The 16,005-nt window shown below is 42.5% G+C and overlaps 1 protein-coding gene across 5 annotated transcripts in view; it reads right to left on the reverse strand.

Annotated features, from left to right (window-relative positions):
• Nucleotides 1-16,005, reverse strand: part of LOC113015920 (vang-like protein 1) — a 72,735-nt gene that overhangs the window by 17,674 nt on the left and 39,056 nt on the right. The window contains exon 1 of one of the 5 annotated variants that reach the window (XM_026158294.2): nucleotides 15,408-15,542. The exons of 2 other annotated variants lie outside the window; for them this stretch is intronic. In XM_026158294.2, coding sequence (XP_026014079.1) covers nucleotides 15,408-15,449 — 42 coding nt within the window. In that variant the 5' untranslated portion in view covers nucleotides 15,450-15,542. Of the gene's footprint in view, nucleotides 1-6,425; nucleotides 6,714-15,407; nucleotides 15,543-16,005 lie in introns of those variants that run through there. 2 more of the 5 variants (XM_080297469.1, XM_026158293.2) reach the window with 2 other exon arrangements.

The following is a 16,005-nucleotide window of genomic DNA, read 5'->3' on the forward strand; positions in this document are numbered from 1 at the left end:
AAAAAAAGGATGGATTGACAGATGGATGGTTTTCCCCTCTGTTTGAGCCACTTCTCTTTAGCTTAACATACACTTGTAGATGGATATCACCTGTTACTGCATTCTAAAGTGGTTTTTCACCTTTGACTGAAGCATCAGCTGAAAGGAAAGAGAGACTCTTTCCAAGCACGTGAGAAAGAAGGGACTAAAAATGGGAAGTGGAAAAAGCTAACAGCACAAGCTGCCAACTGGGCTACACGCTGACGTCTGGGCTGGACTGCATCCGCAGATAATGATGGTTAGCGGTGTCAGAGCAGAGCTGCTAGAATAACAAAGATAAGAACTCTTTACGCTGTAGTCATAACAGGCCTCTAACATGACCATGCGAGCCGCTGAGTTCCGCCTCTAAAAGCAAAAAAAGGGTAGATGATGAACTGCCATCAGCTATAAGTAAATTCAGTAACAGATTTACCCACCAATCGGCCAGAAATGCTGCACCTAATGTGGATTATAATGCATATTTCGGGTTCATATCCATAACATGTGCCTGAGACTTGTAGAGATGGGAGAGACACATTATGAACAATTCCACTGAGGAGGTTGAAAGGATGATGATGCTGCACGGGAACAGAAAATATCCCACTGGCCTCAGGGTGAAAACTTTGCAGTTAATCTGCATACTCAAGTTTTAATAAGAGAATTCCACTACAAGACCACGTCTGCACCCACATACAAGCCAAGATGATGAGAGAAAAAGGTAAAAAGGTTTTATCAGGACCTTTCAGATGAATGGGAAAATGGACTGGTTCTTATATAGCGCTTTAAACAACAAGGGCAGCCTTATCATAGGATCAGGCTGGTCTAGAACTACCTTAATATCACCAAACAAGCCTGATTTTTATTCTAGCAAAAGGTATTTGCACATTTGCCTTCACACGCATAGTAACATGAGCGACATCCCATTCCTAATCCACATCTTAATGGACCTTGTTTTGTGCATGTTGGAACAGAGTTGGGAGCATGAAAGCATGAAATTGTCCAAAATGTCTTGGTATGCTGATGCATTAAGAGGTCCTTTCATTGGAACTAAAGGGGCAAGCCCAACTCCTGAAAAACAACCCCACAGCATCAACAAAGCTTTAAAAATGATGCATGAGGTATATTTTTAGTAGCGCCAACACTCACAGGGGACCACCCAGGCACCTGTTTTTACTGGTCTCTCTCTGAAGAGGTTCAACACTGAAAGCAGTCTCAAGATGGTCTGACGTTTGACCCGCTACAGTCATAAAAACGGACTCATATGATGCATTCCCATGATGCATTGAGTATTTCTTCTTCAGTCACCTTTCTCACTCACTATGTGTTAACAGACCTCTCTGCACTGAATCATACTTGTTATTAATCTCCGTCTCTCTTCCACAGCATGTCTTTTATCCTGTCTTCCTTCTCTCACCCCAACCGGTTGCAGCAGATGGCCCCGCCCCTCCCTGAGCCTGGTTCTGCTGGAAGTTTCTTCCTGTTAAAAGGGAGTTTTTCCTTCCCACTGTCACCAAAGTGCTCACTCATAGGGGGTTACACGATTGTTGGGTTTTTCTCTGTATGTATTATTGTAGGGTCTACCTTACAATATAAAGTATCTTGAGGCGACTGTTGTTGTGATTTGGCGCAGTATAAATAAATTGAACTGAATATGATAAGCAACTAAATGTAAGACTTACGAACATGTGTAGCCTGACAGTGGATGTATTTTTATATCTAACAAAGTGGAAAAAGTCCTTTTTCTCCACTGAATTTCAGTTATTCCCCAGAAACTGCAGAATACTACTACTGGAACGCCTGTTTACTATAGCAGACACAGATGAACTCTGTACATCGATTTAGCTGATTAAACCTAAGAGTTAAAGGAGATTAACAGACTATAGCAAAGCACAAAGCAAATGCACAACCGTTAATAAAACAGGCTTTAGTCCACTCAACAGGAGTGCAGATTGTTTGTGGAACAGTTGCAGCCACTTCATTAATAATGAAAGAGACAGACTGGAGAGCCCTCAGCTTCTCCGTGGAGACTTATGCAACAGGTCTTTAATTCACATGAAGCAATTATCCGCAGCTGAGATCTAAAGTTAGCTAAAGTCATTATTTTGTCTTTGCACTGGCAGATATCAGCAGAGACTGACAACCGGTGTACCTGGACAGGGGCTTTACATCACACGTCATCAGTTTTTCCCCTAAAGTATGGAAAAATGTGCTATATGAACTTCCCCTGCTTAGTCTACTATTACAGCCAATGTTAAACTGCTGCTGCTCAGATTAAGACAGATGTACAGCAGCACAGAAGATAAGTGAGAGCAGCTTTAATTTTGAAATGTTCCAGTGTCTGAATGAGAAAACCTACAACCACTGACCCGCTGACCCATGCTGAGCCGAGTACAGAGCATCTGATTCTTGTCTGCTCGCTCTCTAAGTCAAGCCAAGCATGCCGTGTGCGTGTTTGTGAGGAAGTGAATCGATAGGCATTAGCTGTAAGGAAGACTGCCTCTCTAACCACAGTGTACTTCGACAACACCCAGGGGGAAACATGAATCACAGCTTCTCAAGCCTCATGGCTGTTGTACACTCATCGCTCGTTGCCCTTGCCTCGAGCACCTGAATCTCACACCGCATAAATTACTCCATCAAGAACTCTATCATCACATACCCCCAAAACAGAAAAGGAAAAACAGATGTCCACTGACGTGTTTCCACTTTTCTTCTTGGTCTCATAGACAAAAATCATTGAACTGTTAAATCAGCAAAACTTAAAATAAAGCAAACCTGCCGACATTCCCCTCAGTCGGCTCACTGCTCCTAAAATTTGGAGCTGGATTTTTGCTGGATGCCTATTACCATACCTGGGCTTTCCCTCTGCCAGCGTGACTAAAAATAGACATCAGTGACCCACATTTCATCATGGGATTAACCAATCACCACAGGCTGATCTGGTTCAGTACCGGCAGCCTCGCAGGAGGCCCAGACCCATTCATCATATGAAAATAGGCGAAACAGAGAGGAAAAGTGAGAAGAGAAAGGGAACAAAGACGCAGGAAGAAAAGGGCAGGAGCATGACAAGAATGTTCAACAATAGGAAAGCCAATTAAACGAGGAAAGGGACTGATCCAGAGGGGCAGGCAAAGCCAGGCCAGTTCAAGGGCCAGACGGAGAGACCAACACATCTTCCATTCGTGACTACATACACACACGGCAGCTGAACACTTGTCAGGTCTGCTCTTGTCCTACATCTGCAGTGATTTGTTGGATGCAGACTGGGTGACAAACAATGACGAAAACATCTGAAATGACGTGTCCGCACGGGAATAACTCCAGGCTGCAACTTTACAAATATAACCACACATTCCTGAACTGCCAGTAACAGTTTCTCAACTGTGCAGCCAAAATGAAACAACCTTTAACTTAATGATAAGAAGCACATGGTAGAATTTTGAACCCTGATTGAGAGATTTTAAAATACTCTAGAAAAAGAGAAGATTTTTTTATTTCCAGCCAATCAAAACTAGTTGTTTTCCACCAATAGACTTTTTAATTTTTATTTTTATTTTGTTTATGTGTGACCACTGCCCTTGCTCCATCCATCCAACGTCTACTGTGCCACTCATCAGGATCTAGGAGTTAAGCTGAAGTGTCCAGACCACACTCTTCCCAGCCACCACCTCCAACTATTCCAGCAGGAAACTGAAGTTTTTATAGGCCGGCACAGAAACTGATTCTTTTCAGTGTGTCTTGGGTTTTTTTGTCACAGAACACAGCTCACGGTGATAGGTTAAGATCAGAAAGTGGACGTCTTGTTCTTCATGCTCAGCTCTAATTACCACAACTAATCAGAACAGTGCACTGCAATTAATCTCCCACTTCACTCTTCCCCCGGCTTAACCCTGATACTTTAACTCATCAACTTCAGGCAGCAACTCATTCCTAACCCAAAGTCAGCAATCTGCCCTTCGTCAGCCAAGAACCTTTGAATTTGGTACTGAAAAAAATCAAAAAAAATCACTAACAAAATTGTGACAGAGACGTTACACGTTTACATTCTCTCTGTCACGACAATGAGACAAACCCCCAGAATGAGATCTAATGATAACTCTGTATCAAAAACAGAGGTACTTCAGCAACCTCCAACAAAGCACAAATCTTTCACCCAGCAAACAATGTAGTGAGACATAACAATCAGCTGAGTAGAGACACTATGGAAAGCACGGCAGGTGCAGCAGGTGTAGTTTTTACATTGAAAGCATTTCTTTGAAAAGAGAAATTTATTGGTGAGGCAGCAAACTAAGTGTTGCAACACGATACCGTATCTGCTGAGCTTTAAACGCATCCAGAGAGGCTGATCTGAGCTGCACACGAGCCCGTGTTTGGATGCATCGTATTGCATTACTGAACTGCTTTGCTCAAAAGGCCTCTGGGGTGCTTTTGATGTGAAACTGTGTGACAGTTCCAGCTGTTTTTGCCAAAGTAGTGGCCCTGGGTGAGACATCAACCCATTTCTGCTGTATAAGTGGGAGAAACCAACACATTTTGCACCTGCAGAAATTCTTTACAAGTGAAATAACTGCCATAAGCTTTCAACTCAGCCTGCCAGCTCACTAATAACCTAAACCCTGAGCTGACTTCCCTTTTTCTGCTGCAAGTAGTGGAGTAGTTAAGAAATGATTAGAGTGATAACAGAGCAAAACAGACTCAGAAAGCTCCATGTGTGTTTGACACAGGTGTATATATATATTTATATATATAGTGCATGCCGTGTCAGCCAGGACACTTTTACAAAGCTTTCACTTGAGTATTTTCTGCCTTCTAGGTCCACCAGAGTATAAATAACAGCTATTGTTTCTCACAGTAAATCAAATGTTCACTAAAAGCCTGTTTTCTGTTCAGCTCTAAGTGGGCAGCAAACAAAGCCCCTCACTCAGGGCAGGAACAAGTGCACTCTACTGACTCCTGGGAGGCAAGGTGTGTGTGTCTGCATGTGTGTGTGTAAAATATAGCATCAAGCTGCCCCAAAGAGCTCTTCACAGCAATTTAAAACCTCCTTTGTTTAAAGTGCGGACAGCGTGTGCGGCTGCCAACAACTTGTCTGGACAAGGAAGCAAAGCACTTAAAAAAGTTTCTTTGACTAATTCGCGGGATAGAGGAGGGAGTGTTAGACAACAGGAGACTGACAGCTGAGTGGCACATGAAAAAGAGCCAAACTGCTGTATGATTAACAGGGTTATACACGATGTCAGGTAATCATGAGGGGGTAGTTGTAGAGTGGATGCAGAAACATGATTCATAGAGTCCTATCCCCACCTCAAAAGCCACAGTGTCAGTCATTTAGCTTCAGATCAAGATTCAAGTACATGCCAGCCATAAATAAGGCTTTTAATAACTACTTTCACCTGCTCGTCTGCATGACCAAGGTTAACAATGGCAACTGTTTTCAACAAAAAAGATCTAAATACCCGCTGTACATTTACCCCTCCATCCTACTCCACATAGCACCAAACAACCAGATAAAGCTAGCCGTTAGCTGATAAACACAATGAAGGATTTGTCAGATAAAAAGCCACAGATAAAAAGTTGGTGAAGACCAGAAACAGATATCAGAAACACGAGTCCAAATGAATGCTAGAACTGCTCTGAAATGCCTACATGTGTTTGTCATACCTGACATGAAGAGGTAACTAAGCTTTCCTTATGCTACCAGTGAAAAACTGAGATAGGAATTTCCTATAATAGGAAAAATAACTAGTCAGGCTTTGCCACGTATTTCTCTAGTTGGAAAAAGTGCCAAATGAATGAGCCTCTTGAACAGTCTCAAGTCTCAGATTCATCGAGTCAGCTTGTTTTTACTTTGGTTTTTTCTCACTTTGATCCCTCTTCTTCTTCTTTGCCTCCTCCACTAGCAGAGCTATATTTTCTGTCAGGTAGACTTCAAACAGTTGCTGTGGTTGTTCCAGCATCCACCATTTCTGCTGCCTGAGGAGGAAACCCAGCAGAGCTGCACTCTTTCTGCTTTGGTTTTGCTATTGACCAAAAAAATTCATTTCCTACTTGATGGCACATAGAACTGCGCAGTGAAAGCAAAGATTATATTAAGTCAAAATAAATGCCAAGCGTGCCACCGCTCAATGGCCATTAGACTGTACAAATGTTTTAGTGTTCTTTCCACATCAGCTGCATTTACAAGAATACTGTGGTGCAGCTGTGTTCAATGTTACAGCAGACCAACACACCAAATACATGCCTGCTATACCGTGAAGTACACGTTCCACCTGACTGGACGTGTGTCCGGACTCATGCAAATGATTGCATTAGGAAATAAAGCCACACTGAGCATGAAAAGCAAACACAGCTTGCTAAAAACAACAGAGCGTCGTCTCTGCTGAGTCGCAGAGACCTGTCAGCCTTACCTGGCTTGGTTTAGTTCCTGCTCCACAGCTGGTCACTGGAGTCGAGTTAGTATTAGAACCTTCTTCTAATGTGGTGACAATAACTTCTTTAATTTCCTCCGGAGCCTCACAAACCTCCAGCACCTGCAATACGTCCCCCGCCTCCAACACTGCTGGTGTCTGCATCTTGAAATCCTCGCCTACCGAACCTAACCTTGTCCCGTTACTCAGTTACTGCTCTTTCTTCCCCTCATCCATCTCAGACTGCTATTGTGTGTATGTGACCTCCCTGACTCTCGCCCGATCTGCAGCCCAGCCCTTCGCTTTATCCGTCTTTATATAGAAATCTCTCCCATGGTGCCTCAGGAGGTATTGTATGGGACTGTGTGCTCACTTGCCACATAATGTAAGGGGCTTTATTGAGGAAGACAGAGAGTGAGGGACCGCGAGGAGCAGGAGAGAGGAAGAGAAGCTGGGAAGTGGGGGAGAGAGGAGCCATTTGCTTGGGCTGTCTTGACAGCAGCAGGGATGGAGGGGGGATAAAAGGGATTGATGGCTTGAGAAAGAAGGGAAGAGAGGAGCAGAAAGAGGAGTAGACGAGCACAATAAACAAATATCTGAGCCTACTGATGATGGCAAACAAATAGCAACAATTAGATGCCAATGCCATCCACCCAAAGATATGTTTCTCCCACTCCTTCCTCCCTCTTCCCCTCAAGGCGTCCTCTCTCATCCTCCTCATTCTCTGTTCATCTCTTGCCTCAGCACCACTCTCCGTCTATTGCTTCTGACCCAGTGAGCACTGTGGTGTCACCGAGCTGCCACTGGCATGTGTGTCAATGTGTGAGAGAGTGCATGTGTGCAAAGTAAAACAAAACGAGTTTATCCAACCGACTGATGGCATGTCTTAAAAATAAAGGTCGGGTTAGATTCTAAATATTTTTGAACGCACAAATAAAAAGATGAACAACTCTTAATAACAAGTGTTTTGTATGTCCAAAAAAATCAGACTCATCTTATTCCTCTTCTCTGTTGTGCAAATGTATTAATACACAGCTGAAAATACAGACAACGCTGTCTCCTGCTTCAGTAACTCTGAATACAGTTACACTTAGCTGCCTCTGAGCTATTAAATAGAGTATATATACAGTATATATGACATTTAAAGATAAAGCTAATGACTAAAGAATGACGTGTGTGTCTCTCAGAATGACGCTTGTGCTGTACTTTGGCTCTCTTGCACAAAAATGTCACAAACTGCAGTTCCTCAAAAGGCCACTTGAGGCTCGCTCTGAAAGTGAGTAATTCCCCATAAACCTCCATGTTAAGACACCCAAGTTTAGAGAAGTGCCCATTTATGCAGTGTACTGCAACAGATCAGTCACACTAGTATATTTTGTTTTAGGCCTGTTTTCTACTAGTGAACATTAGCATCCCAAATGGAGCCCAGAGACCACTTCTGACTGACTAGAAACAGCCTGTTAGGAGCATACTGCTGAGCCATGTGACTCAGCTTTAAAAACATTCATACTGCAATGACTTTTTGACAGTGACACACAATGTGTCATCATACTACAGCTTAAAAAAGATAATCCTTAAACTAAAGAATACAAAAGCTAATCTAAAGCAATAGCAAATCAGGCAAGAACAAGTTTGCATGTTTATTCAAAGTTCACCTCTCTGTGCTATTAAACTTCCCCAAATGGGCTAAGGCAAAAGAACCATGGACCTAAGCATCTTAACAGAAGAAGAAGAATCCTGTCCACTCACTAAAGGCATAAAAACCACCAAAACACCTCAAAAATCATCTTCCAAATCTACAGCAGAAGAGCACGTCTTTCCCTTTCTCTTTCCCCAACCCTTGCAGCTCACAACAAGCACAGACGCACACACACAAAGCTCTGGGATAACCATGAAGCTCTGTGGGATTCTCTCTCACAGGACACGGAGCCAGGTGGCACTCACCACAGAGTAGGAATCCAAAACACCAGCCCAAGCACTCTGCCTGTTCCAGGAACCTGACATGGTTTAGAGTCTGTGGCAGTGAAGCTACCTGCGCTGTTCTTTGTGTCACTCTGACCGTGCTGAAGCTCGAGCTGGAGGACAGCTGAGATCATAAAGCAGCTGCTTTTAATTGGACCGAATAAACCAGGCTGCAGGGAGGGTGAGCGAAAGGTGAAAGAGCGGGAGGTGGAGGAGCAAGTTGTGGATTCTGACAGAAGGTGATGAAGAAGGGAAGCGTGCAACGTCAAAGAACTGGCTACATCGAGAGAGACGCATAAGGAACCCTAGAGGAAAGCATTATAAGGTGATTACTGGGCTAAATGTGTGTAAGCTATGAAGGGTGTGCAAAGATGTGAGGTTCTTTCCCCTGACCTGCACATAAACATGTAAAATGATACCTGGCTCCATGTGCTCTCTCCATCAGCTTTGAAAGGAAGGTGCTAATTCTCAAAGAATGCTTTACGGTTTAAACATATCACATTTCTTCTGTTTGACACTTCATACAATGCAGCTCCGCAGCACACTCCTAAGCTGCACAGCTGCCATGCCACACTGACCTCAGCTACTCCAATCCACCACTTACTGCATACTACACACTCCAATATCCAGTCACGTGCAACAATAACAGCAGCATAAACTGACACAATTTCTCACACAAGCAAAACATGATCGCGTCCAGTGTCATTTCACAGCGCACTTCCCATCGACACTGTATGATACCACTTTTCGCCACCTGAAAATTTCAGAAAAAACTACACTGGTTACCTCTGCCAATCAGGGCTTTTGTACTGTTTAGTGTGTCATTCCTTCTGGGTTAGGGTCTTCAGGGTCAACTTAACCATTTCTTTATTGAAAGCTGACAAAAAGCTTTATAACTTAAAAAAAAACTACAAGTGTGGCGTGTATTGTCAGCTTACAGAAAGTACCGTATAAATGGTAAATGGCCTGTATTTGTATAGCACTTTTACTAGCCCCCCCCTAGAGACCCCAATGCGCTTTACACACCCAGTCATCCACCCATTCACATACACATTCACGCACTGGTGGAGGCAAGCTACAGTTGTAGCCACAGCTGCCCTGGGGCAGACTGACAGAAGCGAGGCTGCCATATCGCGCCTTCTGGCCAACACCAGTAGGCGGCAGGTGAAGTGTCTTGCCCAAGGACACAACGACCGAGACTGTCCGAGCTGGGGCTCGAACCGGCAACCTTGCGATTACAAGGCGAACTCCCAACTCTTGAGCCACGATCTGACCCGAAGGGCAATGGATTGATCTGAAGTGCAAAGTGATAATAATGCTCTATAGAGTTATTTAAAACTATGTTTCCTATTGCCATTGTTTCCACTGACAACATATAAGAAATGATATATGGAAACTCTATCACACTACTTTGGACCTCTGACCTCCTCTTCAAGGTCAAATCTTTAAAATTATGCTTAAATTCTACTGCCTTTGTTTGTATTGGCAACATTTAGAAAGTGATCCTGGTGTATGGACATTCTAAATATTATATTATGGTTTGTATCCAAATATTACGTCACATGTGACCTCTGACCTTCCCTCTTTCAAGTTGTCCCCAATACCCGTTATATCTTATAAAGAGAATGTGCTGGCAAGTTAGTGATAAATAAACTGCATCATAATATTATAATAAGCTCAGGTTATTTACAAATCAGTACTTTATTACCCATTACCTACTCGTGCATAATGTCCGTGTAATCACAGTAAACATGTGTTGAATATACGCAAAATACAATAAAGGGTCAGCAGTTTGGCGGCGATCCATGCTTTCCACCACAACAACTCGTGCTTGTTTGTTTGCACCAGTGTGTGACTTCCTCTTATGACCCGCTCTCTCATTGGAAAGCTTTTATGCACTAACAGTGACACCTGTGTCACACCTCCTCCACTCTGTGTACACCCAAGGAAACTGAGAGCAAAGACAGGAGAAAGAACAGTAAAAAACAGCAAAGACTCTCACACTAAGCTCAAATAAAACAAGTGTATATAAACTGAGTGAGTAACATCAACAAAAACACATCATCCCTCCGCCTGCTTAAAACTCCAGTTATGCTTTCCAAAGCACTTCCATGTAAACCTCCCTTCTTTTATACTTCCTGTGGTGAGACATCACAGACACAGCCATCGGAAACTTTACCGCTGGATCGCGAAGACATCCCTGCCCGGAGCGATGTACTGTTCTGTCAGCCAAGACTCTGATTAAGTCTCAACAGTGGAGTAATGAGCGCAGTGCTGCACTGTGAGACTCTGAGATCACACTGACGCATGCAGACGAGGAGCGGGGGGCATATGTGAGACAGCAGACCTGCGCAACGAGCACGCGCACAGGGATTTGTACTGAGCCTTGCTCTCAGTAGAATTGGTTGCCCTGATTACTCAAACTAAAGCCAAACACTCCCCGCCCTGTCAGCAGCGCTACTGCAGGCCACGGCATGAATAAGACATGAAGAGCTAAATACTAAGAACGGCTGTGCTGTGTGGCAAATCCTGTTGTCTGTTAAAATAAGACACAGTATGCAGATGAAAAAAACAAACAGCCGCGCATGCAGACTCCTGCAAACGAGTCTCGCCACAGGAAAAGTGCATGTTTGCATTTGACATCATTTCCAGTCATCTGGTGAAGCGGCACATGTGATGAACTCCACTTGTTTCACACGGTTTGGCTAAAACACTAAACGCTCTCACGTAAACAAAGGCTAAATCCTAAATAATGTATTTGACAGTTTGACCTTTAAAAGTAAAACAGAAGAATTCAATACTGACTCCTTCGTATTGCCATTTTATCACCATCTTGATCCCCCAAAGTAGTTTTGAAGATGTTTAGGACTGAACCCACTGATAAAGAACACCGTATGCACAGAGAGGCAAGTGTGGATGAAGTAAAGGGCTCTGTCCTCTGACTCCGTGCGACATCAGACATTATAAGCTGCCATCATCTACTAAGCTGAGCAGTTACTCTCTTTTCTCTCGAGTAGCACACAGCACACAGTCTGCTCGCAATGCGTTTGGACTAGTGGAAATGCAGACTGCATGGAGCCTTGAGGAGGCAGGTCACAAGGCTCCATTGCCTCAGATGAAAGCATTTCTCGCTTATTAGTATTAGTGGTTTTTCTGTTTCGGTAAATGACAGAATCAATTTTAAATCAGTGCCTTACCAATGTTACTGTCTTTTTTAAAAACATTCTTACATGACCTCCAACAAATTTGTTTCTGAAAAAACTAAAAATATGGAAAATTTGTCGCTGTGTGTGGCCGCACAGACAAGGTCCATTATGTTTTAGTTTTCCAATGATGACATTCCTCATTGCAAACTCTTATAATCTCACGGTCCATAATTAAAAAAAAAAAACCTGAAAAGCAGACAGTTAATGGATTCTGAACGTAAGCAGTCAATGCAAATTTCTGTTTAGTGTGAATTTCTGCCAGTAGATGATGTGAGATTTTCATCAGTTTATTTCAGGTAATTTGCATTTCATCACAAACAATGTGACAAACTCGCTGCAGACTGATTGCGGACTAAGTGTTACTTCATCTTGAGACACCAAAGCTGTTTTAAAGGTGGCAAATTTCCTCAAGTTGTTCCTCAAGTTCATTGTACGCTATTGCAGTAATTGCAGTAAATGGCCTGTATTTATATAGCGCTTTACTAGTCCCTAAGGACCCCAAAGCGCTTTACATATCCAGTCATCCACCCATTCACACACTGCTGATGGCAAGCTACATTGTAGCCACAGCCACCCTGGGGCGCACTGACAGAGGCGAGGCTGCCGGACACTGGCGCCACCGGGCCCTCTGACCACCACCAGTAGGCAACGGGTGAAGTGTCTTGCCCAAGGACACAACGACCGAGACTGTCCAAGCCGAGGCTCGAACCGGCAACCTTCCGATTACAAAGCGAACGCCTAACTCTTGAGCCACAATCGCCCAGTAGTACCACAGTCTCCAACTACTTTTTCCTAGTGTGATTGTAGCACAAGGGGTCACCAGTTTTTTTCATCAAGATGCACAGATGCTACATTTAAACCTTCAAATTTTAAAAGGGCTTAAACTGCGATGAAAAGAAATCATAGTCAATTAAAATTCAATCTGATTTGACCTTTGTTAACAAGTCTACAGCTTATTTGGTTTGTAAAAAGCACATCAACATTATTCACTTACTAACACGTTAGACCTGTGTCTCAGAGGTGTGGACTCGAGTCACATGACTTGGACTCGAGTCAGACTCGAGTCATTAATTTTATGACTTTAGACTTGACTTGAAAAAATGTTCTAAGACTTGTGACTTGACTTGGACTTTTACACCAATGACTTGGGACTTGAATTGGACTTGAACCGGTTTACTTGAAAAGACTTGATATTTTACCCCAAATATAAAATTTAACATGCATATTATATAGAGATTGAAAATGTGACGTCATTCACGGGTAGAACCGCAAAGGATTCTGGGAACTCGTGGCAAGCGGTACTAGCGCACGCAGGCTTTCAATTAAAATCAGTTATACAGCGATAAAAAGAAACACAAAAATGTCAAGAAGCTGTTGTATTATTAACTACAATAGCCGGTCGCATGACAGCCACGGGAAGCCGACGGGTAAAGAGATCGGTTGTTATCGGATTACGTCGTTGAAGAGAAATTGTTCGAGCCATGTTTCCGAAGTAACAAAGAGGCGACTGGATTGCAGCCATTCAAAGATCAAATATAACGTCCCAGAACACTCCAGCTCACAGGTTAGTCTGCTCCAAGCATTTACACAAAGGTCAGTCTGCTGTTGTAGTTAATGCGTCATTTTTCTTAACATAATTAGTGATATAGGTTACAAGCAAGTCTGGCGCTGAACAGAAATTGTCGCGCTATGCTCCTTTATTTATTGTGTTTATTGTGCATAAATAGTAAATTGTCCTGACACAATATTGCGTTTCGCTTCTGTTATTATGGTACATTGACAAAAACACATACTTTTATTCACAGGATAAAACAGGTTTTTTGTATCACTAATTGTCCAGTACGATTACAGCATACAATATTATTGTCACTGCTACATTTCTGTGATGCTACCAGAAATTATTTCCACTACTAATTAATTACCGTTGAGCTCAAAGGTTATATTAATAAACGGTTAACGAATGTGTATTTATGACGACAATTTGTGAGACTGGTAAACTTATGATACGTACGATGGTCTTTCGTTCTACACGGTGCATTTCAAGGTCCTGCACCCATCCGTCGGTAAACTGTACCTGGGCTTGTTGCAGTGACCTGAAGTTACTAAACTTCATGAGTGTATGCACTCACTCCAAGAACCGTATGATTATAAATATGCATATAAATATGCTACGATGAGATAGCTGACTTCATCTAACTAGCAAATGTTGTCCAGGCTACGTTGGTGATACAGTTTTTTTTAATGTGTATGATATTTTTGTCATGCGATTTTAACGCTGGTCCTACAACCGCATCCAAGAATAACATGCAGCTTATCTCAGAACTGTCGGTGAAAATTGTTCTTGGAGCTAGGTTTAATTGAGCTGCATTTTAAAGAGGTGCAATTTCACAATTTGTGTATATTTTCTAAGTTCACTATTTTGTCATGTGTTGAGAAAAACACAGATTTTAAAATTACATGGTCTAATATTTACATTTAGCATATAACTGCAACATTATTTTTTCGTTTGTTTTTTTTAAAGACTCGAAAGGACTTGAAATTCAAAGTTTCAGACTTGTGACTTGACTCGGACTTTTACACCAGTGACTTGAGACTCGACTCTGACTTGCCTGACATTACTTGAGACTTGACTTGAGACTTGAGGATAAAGACTTGAGACTTGACTTGAGACTTGCAAAACAATGACTTGGTCCCACCTCTGCTGTGTCTCTCTATCCTGTGCAACTGACATAATTTCATGTCCGACCAAGCCACGAAAAAGCAAAACAATGAGTCACCATCACTGCCTATGGGAAAATAACCATCTGCTCTTACTTGCACTTTGCAACTCTGGAATGTGATATTTGCATCATGTTTACTATGGCTGGGGCAAAACACAAAACAGGAGTAGAAGTATTTCCTTCTTTAAAAGCTTTGTTGAATAATTTGCTTTTAAGATGCTAACAAGCAACCGCAGAACAGAAGCGAAGCTGTTTGTAGCAATCAGAAGAAATCAGGAGAGGCTCCCTCTGACAACATGATTACAGCAGTGTTTATGCACGTTATGAAGCAGCTGTGAGTAAATGACTTAACAAGTTATTCATACTGCATTATGTTGCCATGCAGTGAATAAAAACTAAAAGCAAGGACAGGGATTAAACTGAGAAGTGATGTATGCTGTTTAGTAGAGGGATGTATCACTACTACTAATACAACCGAAACTCTGTAAATACATCCAAACAAACTCGTTTCCACCATTTATAACACAGCACGTTCAGAAGAACGCTGATAAAAGTAATGAACCTGAGTTTAAATGTGCCCCACTGCACGATTTTAAAGGTTTTTGTAATTATTATGCAATTATTAAAGCAATAATGACTTTATTACATCGCAGATGATGTAATAATATTTTTGTCTATCAGCCATTCCAAAAACAATATTTCTGTGCAATGAAGTACTTAACTACAACTATTTCTACTCAATGAATTATGTTCTGGATCACAAAAACCACACAAAACAAGAAAACAAACCGGCTGTTACTCAGTGTCTTCCACTGTGACTAAGAAGTCGTGTACTGCTCAAGTGCTACCTGGAATTTCATGTCTCGACATGACAGCTTGCAGCCAACCGGCCCAGTTTACACAGAGCTATCTGATCTACCGACCTTTTATCTGAATCCAAGCAACATAGTCAAATGTCTGCCTGGTGCGTGAAATTAAACATGAGTCAGTAGACTTTCTGTTAGACACAAACAAACCAAAGGCCAGATGGTTCAGTGTATAGTACCAGATGTTTAGCAAACATTTAAGCTGGTGTAACCTATGATGTTGCCTACCTTATACTTATCTTGTATCAAATAATCCATCACATAATCCATATTTTGAGCTCGCAATCATGGAACTCCCAGTCAGCATGATTTCTGAGGCAACACTTTTGAATTTTAACAGTCAAAAGCTTAGCTTCCAGCTTAGCTGCTGCATGGGCTTGGCCTAGACCATTTCAGAGGGGGCCACTGAAAGCGTCTACCAACCCAGTGCTGGTGGATTTCATGAACTGAGCCAGCGCCTGCCGTTTGCCTTTAATGAAGTGGATTTATCAGAGCTTCGCCATCGAGAGAGGAAGCCTGCTGCGTCCATACCCTGTTGCAGATATTTTCAGAAACAGGCTTCCGGAAAGTGACGGCCCAGATCTTGACATAAATGGACTGGCCCTCCTGGCTTTTGCCCTGAAATACCAGATGGCCTGTCCCAGCCCAGGCTGATAAACACAATTATCATTCCAGCTCATTCTGAGTGCGAGTGATAAGTCTCCTGTGCTCCAAATTCTACAAATAAATCACAGCAGCAGAGCCCTCCGTCAAACTTATAGCAACACTGTTGAGAGGTCATCTATGGTAAATGTGCTGAACGTGTGGAAACTAAGCTGTGAATCAA

Source organism: Astatotilapia calliptera, chromosome 23 (assembly GCF_964374335.1).
Source record: "Astatotilapia calliptera chromosome 23, fAstCal68.1, whole genome shotgun sequence".
NCBI classification, from domain to species: Eukaryota; Metazoa; Chordata; class Actinopteri; order Cichliformes; family Cichlidae; genus Astatotilapia; species Astatotilapia calliptera.